The 22102-nt window shown below is 42.0% G+C and overlaps 1 protein-coding gene across 11 annotated transcripts in view; it reads left to right on the top strand.

Moving 5' to 3' along the window:
- PALM2AKAP2 (PALM2 and AKAP2 fusion) overlaps positions 1-22102 on the top strand; it is a 271083-nt gene that overhangs the window by 236804 nt on the left and 12177 nt on the right. For all 11 annotated transcript variants that reach the window (XM_048292519.1, XM_048292521.1, XM_048292524.1 and 8 more), the window contains one exon: positions 13502-15899. In XM_048292519.1, coding sequence (XP_048148476.1) covers positions 13502-15899 — 2398 coding nt within the window. The remainder of the gene's footprint in view (positions 1-13501; positions 15900-22102) is intronic.

The following is a 22102-nucleotide window of genomic DNA, read 5'->3' as shown; positions in this document are numbered from 1 at the left end:
CTTACTTTAAGTTGATGGCAATGGTGAGTCTGAATTCCTGAAGGGAGAAAGGTTGTTGGTTTTATCTGAGACCAGGAGTAGCAGAAAAGGGTTTAGCAGCGTGTATCTGCTGCCTTTGCTGCTGAGCTACACTGCAATACTGAACACACTTCATTACCACTAGCCCATTCCTTCTTGCAGGATACCAGTGTATTTTCCAAAACTAGTTGGTATGAGAAACAGGTCTCTTAAAAAAAAAATAAAATTATCTAGTGCAGCTCTTGTAGGGTTCGGTGAAAACTGAGCATTTGCATGTCCAACTCCCCTGAGTCTGTATCAAACAAGGGTCTTGAGCTCCATCTCCTGCACACCTGGGTAGTGCTCCAGTTACAGCTCTGTCCTCCAGTGACCTCCTGGGCGTGTGGGGCTTTAGATGGCTGGTATGAAGGAGAGCACCAAAGATAAATATCCTGTGACCACAGGTGAGGCAAGGTTACCTAAACTTCATATTGAATCAATAATCAGCTATAGAAATTGCATTTTAAATCTGTTTGCATTTTAAATAGGGTATTTTATTTCTCCGTGGGACACTTCCCTCTTCATAGTGTAAAATTCTGGGATGATCCAAAATAGCTAATACTGTAAAATCTGTAACTGCTTATTAAAATATCTACCCCTCTACTGTGCAGACATTATGGGAAGTGTTATGTGAAGGCACACAGTATTTCCTGTCACTTTAGGCTCACCAAAGTCACTCTTAGCTTAGGACAGGGATGTTGAGTGCCTTTTTTTCTTCTGGTGAGAACCCTATTTACATTCTCTTTTCACAGATTCATTCAACAGGTGACAAAGAGTTTCTTACCTACCCATTTTAAAAATGTAGAGGCTTGACTTGCCTCATTTAATGTGGCTCAGGCAGGTTGTGGAGTGTCTGGTGAAGTGAACTACCACTGCCTTCAAAGGTTCTCCTGTCAAAAATGTCACCTTCATTTTCATCGTTGCTGGTAAAGAATGGCTGATGCCCTAGCAGCCTAGCAGTAGTAAGAAAACAAGTCAATATCTTATGTAATTCCTCAGGTGAATAAATTTGTTTGAGCTGTGTCATCTGTGGCATCACGTCTGACATTAAATTCAAGCCATTTTAACCCAAAGTCCAGAGGCCCTTTGCAGGGGATGTCTGGTCAGCATAGCTCATGTTTTTAGCTTAAACTATGAAGCCTCCAGGAAACTTAATCCAGGGGTACTCAAATGTCACTAGCCCACAGGCAGCAGTAATGAACAGGTACTGTGCTGTAGAAAATGTGCCGCTTTTTTTCTCCATCACCCTACTAAATTTGGGTGGGGGTTTTTTGTTTGTTTGTTTTCATGGGTGGATTGTTGTTGGGTTGTTTTTGCACTCCTTTTGTCCAGTTGTTTTCCTTCTGACTGATACTTTCCATACAAGCTGTGCACCCCTACCCTGACCTGAGTCTTCTGAAACAGCTTACCAAAGGCGGCCTAGGCACTTCAGGTAACATTTCAGCCTCTCCTGTGGAAAGAATGTAGTCAAGTCTTTTTTTGTTTCCTGATAGGTAAAAATTACTGCTAATTACAGTTTGGAGCTTGTGTCTTTCACAGCAGCCCTTCATGTAATTGCTGATTCTTAGTACTAAGCCAGCCACATGCTGTGTTGTTAGGTTGTGGCTCTCCCCACCAGCCCCTTTCCACCCTCTCCCCTCAAAAAAAACATAGCCAAACAATCCAAACAGAACCCAATTAAAAGCTCCAACAAAACAAAACAAACAGAAAAAAAACCCAACAAAAACAACAACAAAAGCAACAAAAAAATTTAAAAACCAAACAAACAAACAAAAAACCCAAACACACCTAGCCACAAAAAACCTACAACAGTAAACTCCTGCTTATGCTAGCTGAAAACAGAGCTTTAGGTCTGTTGCCAACACAGTGTTTTTGAAAGTGTCTCTAAGGAGGTGGCTCCCTTACAGGTTAAGTGAAGCCGTGCTCTTTCTAAGTGGTGTGAACTGGCATTTTCCTTGTAAAAGAGACTCTTTGTGTGAATGGACTGAGGGTATGGGCTTCTTTTTTTTTTTAACAGCTCTCCCTTAGCCTGTGACATCACAGTACTGTAAGGAGCTGAGGAAGGAATTTGACTTAACAAGCCAAAAAAAGCGAAGGCCTTTTTGGAAAACAGCATTTTCAGGATTTGCTTCAGAGTTTACAGAAATGGAGAGAAAGCTAAGATTTCTGACCTGACGCATGTTATCTATCACATTTAGTCTTTATCATTCTGTATTGGGAGGAGTATTTAAAACACCATTTTTCCAGATGATATTTGTGGAATTCTTTGCTCTGTAGCTGGTTTGTTCATTGTGAGCAGTAGTGAAATTTACAGCTTTCTACTAGGTGTAATACAGGAGGATATTGATCCTAAGGAGAAAAGATAATTTTTTATATCCTGTGCACATATTAACTAGGAGAAGCACCCAGCACATTCAGTGTCTATATTCTTCAGACAGCACTTGCAAAGTCTTCTGGCTGAGTTTTTAGTTGCTCTGACGGGGTATGTTTCCCACTAGTTATCCTTCTTGTGTGTTATCCTTCTTGACACTGTAAAGCAAATTTCAGTTCATAGAGAGGCTTTCAAGGTGTCTGTTCAGCGTCATCTTTTAGTTGTTTAACACTGAAGGAAATTAGGCATAGTACTGTGAGCAGTCACATTTAGCAGCAACAGCATTCCTGCGTTTTATGGCATTTGACGCACGCTGTGACACTTAGTTGATACCTCTGTGCATGCACCAGGATAGCACATTCTTTAACTCCTGAGAAATGGGGAAGGGTATTTTAGGGGAAAGTATCTGGAAGCCAAGGTGACTTGCTCTTTCCTTCTAGCCTGTGCTTTGGCTTTTATGTACACAGACTCCATAGCTGAAGTCTCATACAGTCAGATCAAATACTGAAAACCAAGCTATTGCTTGTGTGATGTGCTAGTAAACAATACTCTCTTGAGAAGGCCTGGTCTTTCCCCCTCTCTAAAGCAATTTGATCTGGAATGTGTCAAACTTCTGTTTCTAAAGAAATGCGAGGTGCTGCTTGCTGTTAAATGCTGAGCCTTTTTATGACTGTTTAAAATAGCTCCAAGCAAGCATTTCCTATCAAATAGCAAATTGTCTGAGAAATACAGCAACTCTTAATATTACAGCTTAGTGGGCTTTAGTGATCTTGCCAACAATAAATGAATTAACCACTGTTTATTTCCATTTTCTGTAATTAGGTAAAAAAGAACTCACAACTGAGGAACTGGGCAATCTGAAGGAGTTTTAAAGAAAAGGAGTCTATGAGCTGGAATAGCCAGTTTAGTTAATACCATTTTCCTCCACCATTATCTTAATTCTCCACGTGCCGAAAGAGCAAGTGATGAATGCCTTAATCAAATCATATCCTAATGTAGTCCAGATGTGCTGTAGGTCATTTTAATCAGTGCCTTTTCAGCAGGAAGAGAAGGAATAATGAGTTTTTGCCTGGAAGAGGGGAGGGGAGCAGGGGCAGAGGGACTGGAAGTGGTAGTTGCTGAAAGGAGATGTCCCAGGGATTTCTCAACTACCTTTTTCCCAAATAAGGAATTTTCAATAAAATCCTAAGCAAGTCTCACTTTTAATGAAATATTCTCCTGCAGGAGATAGTGAGATGACTGAAATGCATAGTTTTTGTTATGAGCAAAGCATAGATGAAGTTGCTAACTGTTCACAACCCCAAACTCACATGGTACGTCATATTTATAGCCTAGGAACAGCAATGGCATGTGGAGAATTTAGCAACATCCTCCTTCTTGCAGACTGTACACATTTGGCCTCTCACTAGCAAAACTATTTTGTAGACTTTGTAGTCTGACCTTCTGTTAAATATTACTTATTTGCTGGATATTTCTTGAAATGGTATGTCAAAAGTCCACTGAAATGGTGTGTCCAACATCCTGTCTACATTGGATTCATCATTCAATGATAGCAAGTTTCATTTTGTGGGTATATGTCTTTGAAGGGGGATATTTCTACGTAGACAGTCCAGAAAATTAAATTATGTGCATGCCCTTACAGGAAGAACCCTGTGAATTCACTCCCACTAGAGTTACAAGGTTTTGGCTCTTCAGCTAAAATCTCCAAATACTGTTGTCTCCATGGTATGTTTCTGGAAAAAGGGACTGGGAGTGAAACCATTTTGCATGACTCAGGCAGGAGAGGTGATGTGCCAGGCTCTTGTTGGAAGTGGCTTCTCTTCCCACGTGGGTGTGTAACACAGCTAATGGCACAGACTTCAGTTATATGCTTGGACCACCATCATATTTCCCCCCTCTTCACTTACATAAAGTGATTTTTGAACTAGCACTAGGCTAGGTATTCTCAAGTACTTTCAGTTTTCTTTTTATAATGTTCCAGTCATGAGCTTTTGCCTGAGTCTGGAGGTAGCAGCCTAAAATACATTTTGGGTAGAGCTGATTCTAAATAGGGGCCTTTTTAAGCCACTACATGCTCTCTCTTAATAGAGTTTTAGAGGTCTCTAGCTTTCAAATAACTCCATTTCCTTGAAAAACTGGGAAAACAGCAATTTGTAGAGCTGGCTGGTTGAGCCCTCGGACTGTAACCTTCCCAAGGCTCACTGCTTGCAGTGAATAAACATCGTCCTGTTCTTAGTGCTCCTGGCAGAGCAGGCTACCTGTGGGTGAGACACACTGCACTGTGCACGGTTACGTAGGCATACCTTCATTTAAGGAGATTTTGTTGTGATGGGTCTTAATCTAATGGATGAGAGCAGCTGTAACAAGTCTTACTGATAAAGACAAAACATCGACAATAATTCTTAACCTTCTTCAGCTGTCAAAGAAACAGATGTTTGGCCTTACATTTCTGAGCATAATTTGTTCCTTTAGCCCAATAAAGCCTCTCTGGCAGTACTCCTGTCAAACTCCAATAGGTATTGAACAGCCATGCCTTTCAGAAGTGCAGCAAGTATTAATTAGGCTTTAGAAAATCGTTAAAAGCAGCATGATCTCCAACAGTTAACATTTGTGAAACAGAGAATTGAAAGTGAAAAATCTTAGTCTTCATTCGCAAAGGTTTGTAGGTGGTTGCTTCAGCTGAAGCATTCAATTCCTACTCTATTGCCCTTGAAACTAAGTGGTGAAAGAACGCACAGAGATCGTGTATCTTTTCTCAGAAAATGCAGTTTAGGCTGCCATTTATGAAAGATTTATCGAATTGTACCAGCTGCTGAAAGACTGTGTATCCTCAGAAGACTTTAATACTAATACATCTCAGAAAGCCTATTTGTTTAAGGCAGGTTTATCTCTGTTCCTCACATTTATTAAAGCAGGTTTTCCTAGCAACCATAAGATCTGCTCAGAGAGCAAGTGAACTGCATAGCCTTTTGTCTTCATTTACTGCCTTCCTCCTGCCCCTGCCTAACCCAGATTCCTTCCTCAGGAGGTCCCTTTCTCATGCACCAAAATGATTAACATGCCAGTATTTTTCTGGAGATCGCTCATTTACATAGGAGAGTTATAGATCTATTCTTTAGACAGAACAGGAACCGTGTACCCCCAATGAAAAGACTAAGGAATTTTCCCCTTGTTTGTATTCTTTTTCGTGCAAGCGACCGTAAAGGTCACTCTTTCCTTGTGCTGACATTATCTAGATGGGTTAGAGAGTATTAAGAGCAAGGCTTAGTTTAGCGTCCTTTCCCCTCCCCACTGGGATTAGATCATGCTTTATCAGAGCAATTGTTCCATCCTCGACATGTGCAGGGCAGATTTCGACTGCAGCATTTTGTGAAACTGATTTTTCATGCGTACATTCAGAAGTCATGTTCTGCTCAACTCAGTATCTGTATTAGGCACTCTGTTAAGCTGAACATTTTTCTGTCCTTATTCAGCTGGGACTTCTCCTCTTTCATTTAACATCAAACCAGGGGCTGAGTGTGAGAGAGTGCTACTAACAGCAGAGCCATTAGCTCAGCTCCACCAGCACCAGCTGAGGGGGAGCCTACCCAAGTGGACTCTGTAAATGCAATAGTACAGGACCTCATTTGTAACCTTCAGTTGTGAAGAAGAAATTCTCCTTCTGTTCCTTAAGGACTGTATCATGCATTGAATTCCCTGCCAGGTAGTGGACAGCTTTCTAATTGTGTACTGTTCCTTATGTGTTAGTTGGATGGGATGCTCTCTATTTCTCCCCCAAACCCTTGCACTTCCTTAGGCAGCATTGGAGGCTGCTTCATGAGATCAAATTTACCATTTTAAGTGACTTAGCACCACAACCTCTTTAAATCAAGTATCCCAGCATTTGGAATTCAATCTTGTTTCAGCAAAAGGAGATTTCAGAGACAAGCCATGGAAAAATAAGCCTTACAAAAAATCTGTAACAAAGTTAAAAAGTACTAACCATCTGTGGTGGTGAGCTCGATTAACACTCTAACACGGTTTTTATTGACCTTGAGTCCAGTGCTGTCCCTCAGCAGCACTGGTTTGTTTCCCATGCCTGCACATGGGATGTACTGTTCTTTCTGTCCTAGGGAACTGAGTGAAGCAACATGAGAAATAATAATACTTAGTGGTGCATTTTAATTTGAGGTAGAAATAATTTTGCAAGTGAAAGGAGCATCAGAAGTGGGATTTGAACTGATGAGAGTGATGATAAAACCACATTTTTCTGGATGAAATGCGTTCTTATGCACGCATTTACTGCTCTAATTCAGTTGCACTTTCAGGCTGACCTACATTACAAGAAGCTAACAGTGCAGAGAACAGGAGAATGGCCTTTTGAATTCAGATTCTGGTACCTCAAATCATCACCAGTTTACTGATCTCTTGGGTTCTTCAAGCTCCTGGTTCTTCTTATGTGCAACTGATAGAAAACGGGGTGTGAGTGTGGAGTGTGGCAGCACCAAACAGTGCTGCACTTTCTGAATGAGAGTTTAATCACAGCTTCCTGTAATTTCAGATTTGCATCTTGATTATGTAAAACTGAACAGAGGTTTCATAGCAAAGCTAAACAGCCCCACACAGAGTAGTATCTGTCTACACCACTTGTATGTTGCTTTCCCTACTACCAGCTGTGTAACCATCATACTCTAATAAACTCTGCATTGTTTCTTCTTTATCAGAGGTGGTATTTCTTTTCACTCAGCAGTTAGCAGTGTTTTTGTTCCTAAATATTAATTTTTGTATATATCCTTTTTTCCATACAGATGCTTTGTGCAGTTACAGTTCTTTGCAGGAATTAAAATGTTTTGTAAAAAGTTAGTGTTTTATTATTGCTTTTTTACAACAGCTGCACTGGCATTAAAGAAGGAAGATTTATTTTCTTGCTGCTGTAGCAGTAGTTGAAATCTGGTTATTAGGGTTGCAAATTCTTCATGGAGGGACCAGATCTGTGTTTTTAGGAAGCAAGAGAAAATAACTGGCATACAAGAACAGGTGGTTTCCTACCTGTAGAAAACCTCTTCGATTTATGTATCCTGGAATTAGTAGGAAATAGTAAGGTTTATTACAACTTTGGATCATGACTTACCCAGGAAAAACTTCACCTATTTGTTATTGAGGGCGCAAAAAATGCTGGAGCTACAGAGGCACATACGGAAAAATACAGTGTCAATTGATTATGTCTTCATCATTAAAATATCCTGTCAGACAGTGTATGTTTATCATTAAAGTATTCATAGTTCTTGGGCCATTTGTATCCCTCTTTAATTTTTTACAGCAGCAAAAGAAGATTGGAGTTTGATTTGATAAAAGAGCTTTCTAGTGTATCACAGGGGGAAGCTGAAGCCTGTGGCTCAGATGGAATGAAAAAAATATTGAAAAGCCTTTCACGTGTTTTCTGAAAGAATGCAATCACAACTTCTTTGCTAAAACAGATGAAAAAAGGAAATAGGAAAACCACATAAAAAGTGTTACACAGCAAGCTCTCCAAGTAAGCACTTTTTTTGGCACTGTATCCCCACATCTCTTATTACTGTCTGTATTCCAAAAGAGCCCCTCACTGCTTCTTAGGGGAGGTAGTATGAAGTTGCAATTTTTTTTTTTTTTTAGAACCACTCTTGTGATTTCTGAAGTGTTTAGGAGACAAACCAGCATTTCGTAAAGAAAATATTGTACTGTCTGGCTCCCTCAGAAAAGTCACAGAGGAGCGTAGAGAGCTGCTTGAGGAGAATGTCATCATGACATTTAGCACTAACACATTTTAGTAACCAGATGTTTTTTCAGTCTTTGTGTTGAAGACACTGTATAATGTACTGTGGGAGGAACAGGCCAGGTTTTGCTTTTTGTGTGCAAGTAGCATTGTGAACGGAATTACTCAAGGTAGTGTCAGCATGTGCCTGACATGTCTAAAATTCAAAATTTGGCAACGGAATTTGAGGATTTTTTTTTTTCTGAAACTTGAATTTTATTTCTTTAAGTGGAAAGTTGTAAATTTTTTGGACAACACTTCCCTTAGCAGTTTAAAAACTTTTAGGTATCGGTATAAAATATTTTATGAAAAGGGGAGGCCCTTTCACACAGGAGCAAGAAGACAATAATTTGGGTTTGGATTTTGGGGGGTTTTGTGTTTTGGTTTGGGTTTTTTAATGAAAATGTATGGTTTCTGTAGGTGATGTGGGTAGAAACCCTTTCTTTCCTTGAGTTCCATGTCATCGTCTTCACCCTTCTTCCCCCATCCCATTTCTAGGATGTTTCTGAACTTTTTTTTCCCAGCTACTGCTTTCTCTTAGCTCACCCAAATAGGAAGTTTCCATAACACAAATGTTTGGCCCATTTCTTCAGACTGCTTTGTGCAAAGGCTCTCACTGGCACATTCTTGTCCCTCCAGTGTCAACCAGGGACAATCACATTTTTGGAGGTGTATGGGGTGGCAGCCACCCCTTGAGGCCCTGCTAAGGGAGGGAGGGAATGCAGGAGCTGTTGTGAGACAGGAGCTGCTGCAGTGGTTTGGGCTGTCATTCCCGCCTGGCATGGGGTGGGATGATGGCACCTGTCTCAGCAGCTGTTGTGTGGTAGGGAACATGAGCTGTGAGGGATGGGTGCTATCACCATTTACAGCTGTAGCTTTTCTGGTTCATTAAGAACTGCAACACTTCATATCCCTACTATCCTTTTAAAGAAAATGAGTTCTGCAAAGGCTTACTGTCACTAGCAAGCCTGGAGCAATACCTGTGCTGGCTAGGAGTTTTGTCTCTGGACAGGGTAGGTGTCTGGAAGCACAGAGGTTCAGCTGACTTTGCGTCTTTGTGGTGTTTGGGATTGGCTCAGTCTGTTACAAAGGTGGCGGCTGTGTTCTTCAAAAGGGTGAGGTGAATGAAAGCAGCTGCCCTCTTGAAGGTTTGCCAGGATCAACCTCCTAACAAATCCATCATTTGCTTCCTACTTATTTGGAAATAAGACATCAGAGAGGCAGGCCAAGACAGTAGGAGAAGAGGGAGAGGATGACTGACATCAGCAAGGAGGTATGGATTAGCCACTCAACCATCTGTAAATGAGGTTTTACTACTAAAACTTCTTGATGTATGGAGGGCCCAATAGCCAGATCCAAGAGAAGAGTGGAAAGGGTTGAACAAAACGCTGGTTCAGTGGGAGGAGAAGCAATTAAAGTACAGGACATCTCCAAAAGAATATGAAAGCCAAAGAAATGGAAGGTTGACAATGCTACCGAGGCCAGGAGACCAACAGCATCAGAAGCTGTATTGAAACGTGGCTGGAGTTGTTGTAGAGGCCCACAATGAGAAAACTTTTGGGTTTTCTTAAACCATGAAACTTCTTAGTAGTTTAGTACTTTCCCTTCCCACCACTGCCACTGATGCTTCAGAAGAATGTTGATCTAGCTCAGAAGGATTGCCTCCCACTTGTTTCCGTAGGCATTTTGTGCTGCATCAAACAAAGGAGGGCACTGGCAGCACGTTTGCTGGGTCTTACTAGTAGCACACCCACAATTTTTTTCCTTCTGAAAGAGCTGATTGCCCAAACACTTACACTTTTGTAGATGAACAATTCAGCCAAAGAGAAAATATGCTAATAATTTTCTAAGCTGCTAATAACTGTAGTTTACTAAAGTGCAGCAGCATTGTAGAAGTGACACTGATTGCCCTGTTGCATCTTGACTTAGACAGAAATGAATGCACATTCAGAGATTGTGTAAATGTAACAGCAACTTCTGGAAAATCTGTGTCTAGATGAGCAGTTTAAGAGCATCACTGTGAATGCCGTATTGCTGACTACAATTAGGTTTGAATGCAGCCCTTTTCCCATTCACAGGTCTTTGTAATGGTGCAGGCTTTGAAAAGCCACCTCCCTGTAGGCAGCAAATACAAAGCTGCTGGTACAGACTTATCACCGAAGAGCAAAAGCAGCCCCCTGGAAAGCTCGCCTCCTTCTGCCAAACAGCTGAGCAGGGGGTCTGTGTGCATCCCACTGCCCCCCTCCAAACTGCCTCCCACCCGTGGTGGCTCATCCCAACATGTGCCATTTTCCCACACCCAGTCAGTTATCCTGGGCAGGTGCTGTGGCCTGGATTGTCTCAGAAAGCTTTGTTTTGTCATCTACTTCTGTCCTTAGTTATCTCAGTTCTCTTCTTCAAGTAATTCATCAGTAGATTGATTTCTGCTCCTCACAGTAGTGTCTGGAACATATTCTTTGTTGCCATGACCTCACAAAGTTGTCCCCAGATTCTCACAGAATGTTTTGAGGAAAGAAAGGGGTGGTTCTTTTAAAACTTTTTTTTTTTCCTCTGCTAGCAAGCCTCACTGGCTTCTCTGCCATGCTGGGAGTCCTTCTTCATGTTCAATTACTACTCCCTAGCACAGAAAGTCTCCTCCAACAAGAGGCAATGTTTCCTCATAGGTTTTACTACTTAATTGTCTGTTTTGCTACATAATTACATGTGCCACACTAATTGCATAGACACATGCACTTCCAGAATTACATGCTGTAACAAATGCATGCCCTGATTAGACTGTTAAGTGCATGTGCCTTAATTGTGAGCTGTGGGTTGCAGCTATGGTGAGAGGATGGGCTCTTACTTGCTAAGATTTAGGCAAAACACTGCACCTGTGGTTCTGTTACTGAACTTGAATATCCAAATACAATGTGAACTGGAGTGGTTCACACATTAGAGAAGTGGTGGAAATAGACATGCTTTAGTGACTGCGGTCTCTGGGACAATCAGGTGTATTCCCAGCTCCATGGTGTGCAGGTACGAGAAGTACAGGAACAGGGGGCCCTTCAGCTCTGGTTTGGCTCTGCAGGGAGATGTGTTTCAGTGGCAGGAGAACGCGTCTTCATTAACTGATTTTCTGTGTCCGTTCAAGATACGCTCTTATGGTTACGGAGGACACGTGGTTAGCTACCAATGTCACTGGTGGCTTTGATCTGTCTGATTAGAAGCAAATATTAGCAGGAGCATAATTGCATACCCATGGTTTGTGTTAAAGGGGACAGCTATCAGTCCTGCACTTTGCACAGACTGCTCTAGGTGCCTGCATACCCCTTTTTGCACCAGCAAGTCAAGCAGAGAAGATGTTACCCCAAGTATCAAAAAGGTATTGCAGTCTTAAATCCTGTCACCTGAGTACCTATTGTGTACATGGAGCTCTGCCAGCAAATCAAGAGCAGTTCTTGCCCTTTCAGGTTAAAAGAAACCTTTATCTATGATACTTTAATTCCATCTGTATCTACTTGAAAAAGTAAGCACTTTTTATACTCACTCTGTGTGCAGAACATCTGACTTCTTGAATATATCATTAACAGTACTAAAGAAGAAACTGGCCACATTTAGATATGTAAATGATGAAAAATACAATATGCTTTAAGAAAAGAACTGCTAGAAACTTCAGCTGGAGTATTTCTTAGTTCAGCAGAAAGTGAAGAAATGAAGAGAGTAAAACCAGTGAAGTTTGTCAAGTAAAATATATAGACAAAAGCAGGTTGTTTGTTTTTAAACATTTTTTTCCAATGTTTGAGCACAATTAAGAACAAAATATCTTAATGGCTGAAGCCAGCATTGTCCTCAATTGTGTACAACTACATAATTGGACAAAAAGCTCTTCAGAGTGTTTTTAGAAAGAGCTCTTCTGGGTGACTGGCTGTAATTTTTTAAGGTGTGTCAAATGCATTTGCCTATGTAAATCAAGCAGCAATGTGATTGTTCAGGTCACCAGTAAGTGCCATTGTGCTCCTTGTTGATCATCTTCTTCTGCAGTGTGTATTAATAGCATGCTGGATAAGGGACAGCCAGATGGGGGTGACCACTAGACAATGGTGCTCTTGTTGGTAGCCACTGAGTTCATGGGGTCTGATCATTGCCATTTGCTTTCAAACCCCATGCCTCATAGAAACACATAAGGAAAGCAAGAGAGAGACTTCAGATACCACCTTTCTGTTTTAAAAGGCGAGTCAAAGTGAATAAGGTATCACTTTTGGTTTTCATGATTTAGGAAGTTAGCAAGAGTTAGCCAGTGCTTTTTGAAGAACCATGTTTAAAATGTTCTCATTGTTTTTGGTGTTTTGGATTGGTTTTGCCTTTTAGCAGTATAGAATTACTGAGAAGGTAATTGATGTGTTACCAACTTAATCAGAAGTTCCTTCAGACTTTACTCACAGGAAGTTCACTAGGCTGCTTCACCAGTAAAATCTGCCTGTATATGAGCATAAATAGTATTTCTTTCAGTAACCTCCTTGTGACCAGAGGTAACACATCAGGGAGAAACATGAATCCAGTCCATCTGCACTACAGATCAAAGAAGTGGGAGGGAGGAGACCATGACTGCGGTCCCTGTCATGCTCCTTGTGTTGTTCTTCATGCTGTGGGAGTTGCAGGTGTATCCCAAGTGCAGGTGTGTGTGGGTTTCCATGTGGGATGGAAAAAGACCCCCTGTCTTTAGAGCACTATATAATTCTACTCCGTGTTTGATGACCAGGATTGAGCCACTGAGAATTGAACATTCCCTTCCGTTGCCACATCCTTTTTCCTAACTTGGTGTGAATCACCAACTCTTTCTGCACATTAGCATCTGTTTCTGCAAAGCACAGGTGGTAATACTTTTCATCTGTAGAAGCATCATGAGATTTCCTTTAGGTGTGGAAAGCATTTTTAGAGTACCAAGATAATAGTTGTTGTATACTGCATGTGCAAATCTTTGAAGAATCTAAACTGCCAAGTTACTGTTAACTTAGAAATTCAAATCTTAGTCCTAGTGACAGACCAAGACACAGGCATGAAATGATGACAAAGTGAGGATGGTAAGTGAATGGGATATTCTTAAATGAAAGTTTGTTGTTGTTTTGGTACCTTTTCCAGCATATGGTAAGGTAACTTCCTGTTTTTTATGTTAATGGCTTGCCTTGCTTTCCCATGCTCTGGGGGAATGCTTTGATCTCAAGTTTAAGAAGCGCTAGGATTTGTTTTCCAGATGGTGCTTGCTCTGCAAAAAATTAGGTGTTCTTTTTTTAAGACTTCATCATAATTTTGCTCTTTTATTTTAGAAATCTTCCAGAATCCCTGAGGATGACATCAGGTTAAGAAAAAACAGAGACCAAAACTGTGCCAATTTCTTGGAGCCAGCTACTGTGCTTGCTACAAAGGAAGAGAAAATGGAAATTGAAGTTCCAGTTTCTGAACACAAAAGCATCACCACAGTGGCTTCACCACATCCCATAGACAATCCAACCCACTTCTTTTCCCCTGCTTCCAGCCGAAATGGACTTAGGGACAGGCATGAATCCCTGGACAGTGAAGTTGCTAAAGAGATCAGATACCTAGATGAAGTGCTGGAGGCAAATTGCTGCGATTCTGCTGCAGACAGTACATTTAATGGGACATCCTCCCCTGAACCAAGTGCAGTCTCCATTATGGATGGCTCAGGAGCATCTGCTAATGTCAATAAAGAGTCAGTATCCAGTGGAAGGGAAGAAAATGTAGCAGACAAGCAGCCATCCTTGGAAGTTGAGCCATGCGAAGCTAGTATAACAGATGAGAACCTGAAATCTAATGGCCATTCCTTGGGTGGACTGAAAGAAGACATTCGGGAGAGTCTGAAGGTGCCAGGAAGTCCCACTTCTTCAAATAGTTCTAGAAGATCCTCTAAGGATGGAGAAACAACTCTTACAACCCTTAAGAAAGAGGCAAAGTTTGAACTGCGAGCCTTTCACGAAGAGAAAAAGCCCTCAAAGCTCTTTGAAGATGAGGAAGAGAAGGAAAAATACAGAATCCGCAAAATGAGACCATCGGAAGAAATGATGGAACTTGAAAAGGAAAGAAGGGAACTCATTAAAAGCCAGGCTGTCAAGAAAAACCCCAGCATTGCTGCCAAATGGTGGAACCCTCCTCAGGAGAAGCCCCTGGAGGATCAACTGGATGAAGAGCATCTGGAGTCTCACAAGAAGTACAAGGAGCGCAAGGAGAGGCAGCAGCAGCAGCAGCAAGGCGCGACACCAACATCCCCCAAACAGGTCAGCTGCTCCTTTGTACCCCCAGAACCAGTGAATATCAAGAAAGAAGATATTGTCACAGAGCAGATTGACTTCTTGGCTGCCAGGAAGCAGTTTCAGCTGATGGAGCATTCGGGTCCAACTCAGGGTCAGGCCCCACCAAGGCGATCAGGAACACCCAAAATGTTCTCCATCAAACCCTTCTACAAAAGCCTCAATTCTCCACAGGCGGACAGGCCAATGTCCTCTGTGACTAGACCCGTTTCAGTGTGTGGGCAAACTGGACAGCTTGAAGGTAACAATGTCATGGTTGTCAAAACACAGAAAGTCTCCTGTAGCTCAGAAGATGACAAAAGCACTCAGACTGTCACGGCTGACATGGCAAGAGAGTTACCTTGCAGTGATAGTCCCAGAGCTGGACCAGCCTCAAAGCTGTGGGCAGAGGATGGAGAATTCATGAGTGCAAAGGCAGTCTTCACAATGGTGAAGGATGATGGACAGGGAATTCTAGACCACTTCCCAAAGTCAGGCAGCGCCTCTTCCCCTCCAGAGGAGCTTGACTCCGGTTTGGATGATTTGTCTGTCAGGTCTCAGGATACCACCGTCTTGGAGACCCTTTCCAATGACTTCAGCATGGATAATATAAGTGACAGTGGTGCCTCCAATGAGACCATGAGCGCCCTGCAGGAAAGTTCTCTAGCGGATTTCTCCCTGCCACAGACCCCACAGGCTGACACTCCAGCAGAATGCAGGGCTGAAGGCATCTCCAAGTCTTTCAGTGACCCAGGCTGTGATTCACCCTCCTCTGCCTTGGCAGACTCCATGCTGATGGACGACCAGCTGGAGTACCACGCTGGCCTGCTGGTTCAAAATGCCATCCAACAAGCCATAGCTGAGCAAGTGGATAAAGGAAACTGCAAGGAAGAAGAAATTCCAGAAGAGAAAGAGGTCTCAGCCAAAGAGCAGCCAGCTGGCACTGGGCCTGCTCCAGCCTCCAAGGAGCATCAGAACCCAATGTTTGAGCCACCCCAGGTGTCTTCACCAGTTCAAGAAAAAAGGGACACCATACCAAAGACTTCAAAAGAGGAAGACTCAGGACTCAGGGAAGGGAAGAATTTGCAGCAGTCACCCATGTACTCAGCCAGCCAGCCATTCCTTGTGGAGGAAAACAGGCATGAAGTCAGCTATTTCAGCAAGTATTCAGAGGCAGCTGAGCTTAGGAGCACCGCCTCCATCCTGGCCACACAGGAGCCTGAAGTGACCGTGGGCCCTTTCAAGTTACGGTCAAGGAAACAGCGGACTTTGTCGATGATAGAAGAAGAGATCAGAGCTGCCCAGGAACGAGAAGAGGAGTTGAAGAGGCAGCGGCAGGGTCTGCAAATGGCACCAAGCCCTGTTACAAAGAGCGCACCACCCATGCCCACCAGAACTGTGTCTTACAAAACTGCACCAGGTAAGAGCCCCAAGTGTCAGAGTGGAAGTGAAATGTGACTGAAGAGTCACATATGGTTTAGTTTTATGTCATTTTTAAATGAAAACATTGTTTTGCAGGGGGTGGGAGGGCAGATGAGTTCATCTGCCTGGAAACTGCATAAAACAGCTTAACTTTTTGTCTGTGAGCACACTCGCGGAAGGTTCTGGTTTTTCACAAATGTAGTGCAGAGATCCTGATCATCCTTACTAAACCCTGTTCTGTATTTACACACTGCCACATTGTAGCATGACATGTCCATCCTCAGTGCTGCTCAGACCACCCACTGAAACTTAAGATCATCTCAAGGAAGGACAGCAGCAGTTTTTACAGCTGTGTGGCTATTCGAAAGACAAACATACAAGGCATTTCTTAATAGGCTTCCTGTTCTCTTCTCATTAGGGAAGTGCAAAAGTAGTGGAGAAGTGCAGATTTTGGAGTTTTGATTTCTTTTTTTGTGTGCTTTGCTTTCTGTTTTCAGGTCTTGATCTTAATGAACTTTGTCTTGTAAAACGATAATGGTGTAAGTTGCCATGTATTTTAGCTGGTGTCATTTGCTACTGAATTAAACAGGCATCACAAGCAAAATGTTCAATAGATTCAGTGGAAGTCTTCTTGACTGATCAGTTTCTGGGTTCTTTTAGTGACATTCACAGCAGTTGCAGCATATCTCTCTCCCTCTTCCCCCTCTCAAGAAATTGAGTATCAAACACTGATGCCTTCTAAATATAATACAGAAAAAATACATTTTAAAAAACCCCAGAAACACATATTAGGCTTATTTCTGTATAGTGATTTTATGAGCATATACCTACATATGCTTTGCTAGTACTTACAGAGTTTATTAACAATGGTTATTGTGAAAAAGTATTCATTTTACCAAGAGTACTTAAATGCTGTCTTTATTCCCACTGGTGTAAATACGAGCCAGTGGTAGTCATTTCCTTTTGAAAGTCATGGTAAGCTTGAATAAGATCTAGATTTAGCCCATTACTCAGTGTGATTGTGGACTTGAAATTTTATGGAGCACATAAATAGCGAATACTTAGTTTTGTTTTCTTCTACAAAGAGGATTATCTTAACGTGTGTTTTTTGGAAAAAAATGTAGCAAATATCAGTCATTTCTTTGAAGTGCTATTGTTATAACTTCTCTAGTACAGCATTTTTCATAAGGATCCCCTCTAATCTTAAGTGTTCTGAGAAATGTCTGACAAGATGTGAGATACAGGGCACCACAGACGTCATTTAGGAGGACTTGTTGCGTAATGGTGTGCTCATGACTGCTTTCAAAAACAGCATCATGTGTAGCTGAAAGTGCTCAAAATGGGGCAGATAAGGATTGTATTTTACTCAGAAGTGATGTTGGATGGGCTGCTGACACTAATGCTTATTTTAACAGAGCTTCTGGGAGAACGGCGTACTTCTGCTTTCTCTACACAACAAGGCATTTACTTTGTGTCTGTAAAAATGTTTGTCATAAATTACATTCTAGAGAAAATTATAAACTTCTGTTTATAATGAATCACTCCAGACAGTTTCCTTTAAATGTCCAACTGCCATATGTTCGAGAAAGAAAATTGGGATCTCTTAGCCAATGACTCAAGCTACTGCAATTTACAGCTGGTGACAAGGCAAAGAAATAATTTCTAGGAAAAGATGAATATGTGGCAGTGTTTAAGAATGTCATTGATCAAAAAAACCACAAAGAACATTTGCCAAAGTCATTCTTAGTTCTTCTACTTTTGGTGCTTTCTGAACAGCAGATGTGCTCAGCATAGCTCTCAGCTGCAGGATGGCAGCTCAGCACCCTTAGCATTGGAAGGTGTGTAAACCTCAGCTCATCTCTTCCTTGCTGTCCCTTTAGCCAGCTGTATTGCAGTTAAAGCCTGCAGGCATCCTTAGAAATAGGGTGGAGGAATACCATGTAATCCCTTGCAGGGTTGCAGCAACTTTCCTTTTAATAGTTACAGGATCTTTTCAATATTTGCAAAAAAAGGCAAAATGTAATTCAGCAGAGCCACAAAAATCTGGTTGTTAGGATGTACAGAGGAGAGGAAAAGAAAACCTACTTCTGGTGGGCACAGTAAGGAGTATGCTGTAGAATGTCTGGTACTGTAATAATACGTTTATCTAGTTTCACAAAGAAAAATAGTAGTAATTCTACTACTGATGATAATAATAATAATAAAGAAGAAACAGAGGTACTTTTGTCAGCAAATTGCCTTTTCCAAAGAAAGAATTGGCACTAGCATCAGGATACCTCAGCAGAAAGGGATTAAATATAGAAAGGGGTCAAATATAAATTTGAAAAATCTGGTTTTAATCCTTAGGTGTGGAAGTGCAAACTCACTCTTTTGAGAAGGCATCATAATTAACTTAATTAGCAATGGCCTAACAATCAGGCTGTTTTTAGGTGATGGTTTGGGCAGAGTAGCTTTACTAGGACTCCTGGTGTTCCCTGGTTATTTATTACTCCTGCCCCTCTTCACTGCTTTGAACTGTGTGAATACTTTTGTGGGTAACAGAAGGAAAAACCACAAAAAAGGAATGAACTGCAGTGAACTGCACTGTGATTTAACTGAAGTATGGTAGATTAACACAATTAATGTAGGTGTATGTGTGAAGTAACTGCTAATTACTTTGGATAGCAAACAGGCTGGCTTTACTCACCCTGACATGCAACTTTCATACAACTGATGGTAACTCTCAATTTGTATGCCACAATCCAAAAGGTCTCTTAGTAATAAACTTCTGTACTGCTAACAATTATCCTTTGAAGTTGGTTTTGATGCTTTGAAGCAACCTTTCAACCCATCTCAGATCACCGAATTGAGACACAGTGGAATATGTACACAGGAGAACTTCTCTAGGGTACTCCTGGAAAGGTGAAGAACCTATGTGAATTTTTCCAAAACAAGTTGGGTTTCCTGCATGAGGAAACTCAAGAAAGACCAAAAAAATGCCTGAGCATGGCTGTATGGATAGTCACCATGGATCCCAAAATATTTGTGGAGCCCTATTTAAATTTGAATGCTTCCTGTGTCGCTTTGCTGCAGCTCCTGCTGCACTTGGCATGGTGTGAGCAGCTGCACAGCAAGACAGTGGTTTCCTCCAACAATGTGCAGGTGGTACAGCATCTCTCCTGGGCAGAGAACTTGGGGCTGTCTGATAGTTTATTTTGGAGCAGGATGATGAGAGTGTGACGTGAGAGGATCCAGTGTAAGGTTGGTGATGTAATTCCCATGGTTTCTGTTACTCCTTTTATTAGGAGTAACTTTGACGATGAAGGACTTGTATCTAACTTCCTATAGTGTCTGGCTCTGAGTAACCCTGTTCCTCAACAGAGGTGCGAAAATCATTACATGAGAGGTCTTGGTTCAGTGAAGGCTTTTCATCTGGAGCCAAACCCTTTGTCAATATTTGCTGTCTCATGATGAGGGATGAGGAGTACCTAGCAGAAGAGGCCATGCCTGGGAGACACTTTGGGAAGCTGCCACATCTGCCTTTGTGGTGCTTGCCACTAAAGCATTGCCAGGTGAGGCAGAAGGCACATTGTGCTTATCTGCAGGCACTCAAACCCAGTTGCACAGTCATCATGAAGAAGTGCCCTCCATGCTCATCTTCTGTTGACCTGAGCTGATGAACTAATTGAGAAAATTTCAGTGGGTGGCCTAAGCCCAGTGGGGAAGTTGCAGCTCAGAGATGCAAGCAGTCAGATACCTCTAAACTGCAGGTAACTGCGAGGGATGTGTGTGCTGCCCTTTTCTTTCTTCTCCCTACTTTCTTACCCTGAGTGGCAGCTGTGGAACTTAAGCCTCTGTCAGAGCAACCACTTCAGCCTGAAAACCATTTTCCACCTCAAATTTTCTCTAACAAATACCTATGTTTAGGAGGCTTTAGGAAGGTTCAGCCATAGTCTGACGATACTTTTTGTGTGGTGGGAAGAGAAGCAGAAACTTGGGGGCAAGATATTTTGTGGGCATTGCAAAATTTTTAATGCCTTGTATGCGTGCACAGAATAAGGATCAGATGTAATACATATGCATGAACTCCTTTTTAAAATCAGAATTTTGAGAAAGGCTAGAGCAGAAATGTTTATGGAAGATGCTGTTTCCTTACCCCTTTATAGGCACTGGTATGAAGAAGAGAAAGTTAATGATCTTCTCCAAGGATTCCTCTGGAGTGCTCATCTGTCACCCCCAGAATACTTCCAGAAGTGCCTTAACAGTATACTAACCCAGCTCATTTGCCCTTTGCTTTCTTACTCCCTCCCTAATGGAGGATGCCTATGAAGTGAGAGACTCTTTGAGAGGTTCTTTATTTACTGTTTGCTTGTTTGTGATTTTGGCATATTCACATTGCTCACCTGCTGCTCAGGAAGAGCAAAGAAGCCCACGTTTCACCTGGTGTGGTAATGAGGCTCCCCATTACTAGAGGGGACTTTTTTTTTATGTACTTCAGCAATCCCTGACTCCAGCACAGACTGGTTTCCTAAAACAATCTGTCCTGCTGAAATACTATATTTTGAAAAGTTTTCTCTGCTATGCAGGTGCGTTAAAAAATTTCAGCAGCATCTCTAAGTAAAAAGTAGATGTGTACATGTAGATTTGGGATGCTATAGCCTTTATATAAATACACATATGTATAATATGTGTATATATATTGTATACATATAAAATATGTATATACATGCAATACAAAGCTTGCAGTCAATTATTTTGAAGGTCTTTCCCAGCATGAATGGTTTTTTGGTTCTGCGAATATGAAAATTGATGGGCCTTCCCTGAAGAACAAATGGAGCTGCTTGAAGATACCCCTTCCTAAAATGGAAGTCCCCAAAACCTACAATTTGCATTGTTTTCCAGGGGAAGGGGAGTGGAAGGATCTCTCAGCCATTAGGCTTGTTCATAGGTCTGAGCATCCTGTGATGTGTCAGTGTCCCTGGAGGAGGTACAAGTTGGGCAGACATCTGAGAAGCCTCATTCCTCCTCCATTGCTTACATCCATCCAAGGCAATTACTAGTGTAAGAATGAAGTAATACAACAAGATATCTGACCCTTAGTCAGGCCTTTCATTTTCACCACACTTTTTTACCCACTGGGCCTAATTGGCAGAATGACAGTAGTTTCAAGTCTCTCCTGCTGAGCAGTCTAAGCTGTCACACATGGGTGCAGCTGGGCAGCTCAGGACCTGCTGTTGGCCTCTGCTTTGGCAGCATAACTCCTGTTTGTCTGCAGAGCAAGTCCTGATGCAACCCAGAGAAAACTCTGGGCCCATAGAAACTCCCCCCTCCAGTGTCTGGTAGGGTTGATTTAAAGAGGATGGATTCACAGCCTCATCACTGCACTGCCCAGCTTAAATTAAGCCTGTAACGAGAAACTTAACCATGCTGGGTTTTTCAACACTGATGAGAAATGAAACAAGCCCAGCAAGGGGATTTCTTGTAAAAACACTTCTGCAGTATTGGCTCAGTGTTGGCTCACTCCTTTCTTCAATAATAAATCCTTTTGATACTTACAGGAGGCTCCAAGGCTGCTCTCTAGTGGCTGCAACTGTCACGGTGCTTTTTGAAGGACCAGCTAGGGTTTTAATTTGTTTTAATTTGTTTCAAAAAAGTTTCCTGAAAAACAGCATGATCCTTCTGATTATTTCACTTATTTTTAAGGGCTTTGCAGTGGTTATTTTTCTCTTTTTATGGTATTTTTTTACATTCATTGAAGTGTCTTATTTCAAAGAGTTGATGATGGTCCTATGGAAAAGGAAATCTGGTTTTGGTTCGGCATTGCTTTCTCCTGTCACAGCTGAGAGCCCCCACAGATCATTCCCACAAAGTGCCCCTGTTGTTCTCATTCTTCCCACCAGGACAAGGTGGGTGGTTCACCCCAGGTCAGTGCCTGGTGATGAGAAAGGCAGGCTGTCCTTCCCAAAGAAGCATGGGTTGTCCACCCATGAGCTCTGCTGCAGCTCGTAGCAGTGGTCTCTTGTTCCGGTGTGCCTTTTACCCACCTTTGGGTTCACTGTGCTCAAAATAGTATCCTTCCATGGGGTGCGATGGGCTCAGCCAGAGAGAAAAATTACTTCCCTCTGGCTTTCCTTCAACCAGGAGGAAACTCAAGGGCCCTGTCTGAACCAAGAGTTTATAGGACAGATCCTTCTCTGCCACAGGTCTCCCTCCAGGAGTACT

Source organism: Corvus hawaiiensis, chromosome Z (genome assembly GCF_020740725.1).
Source record: "Corvus hawaiiensis isolate bCorHaw1 chromosome Z, bCorHaw1.pri.cur, whole genome shotgun sequence".
In the NCBI taxonomy this organism is placed as follows: Eukaryota; Metazoa; Chordata; class Aves; order Passeriformes; family Corvidae; genus Corvus; species Corvus hawaiiensis.
The sequence above is the reverse complement of the archived record's forward strand: the minus strand, read 5'-3'. Positions and strand labels throughout refer to the sequence as shown.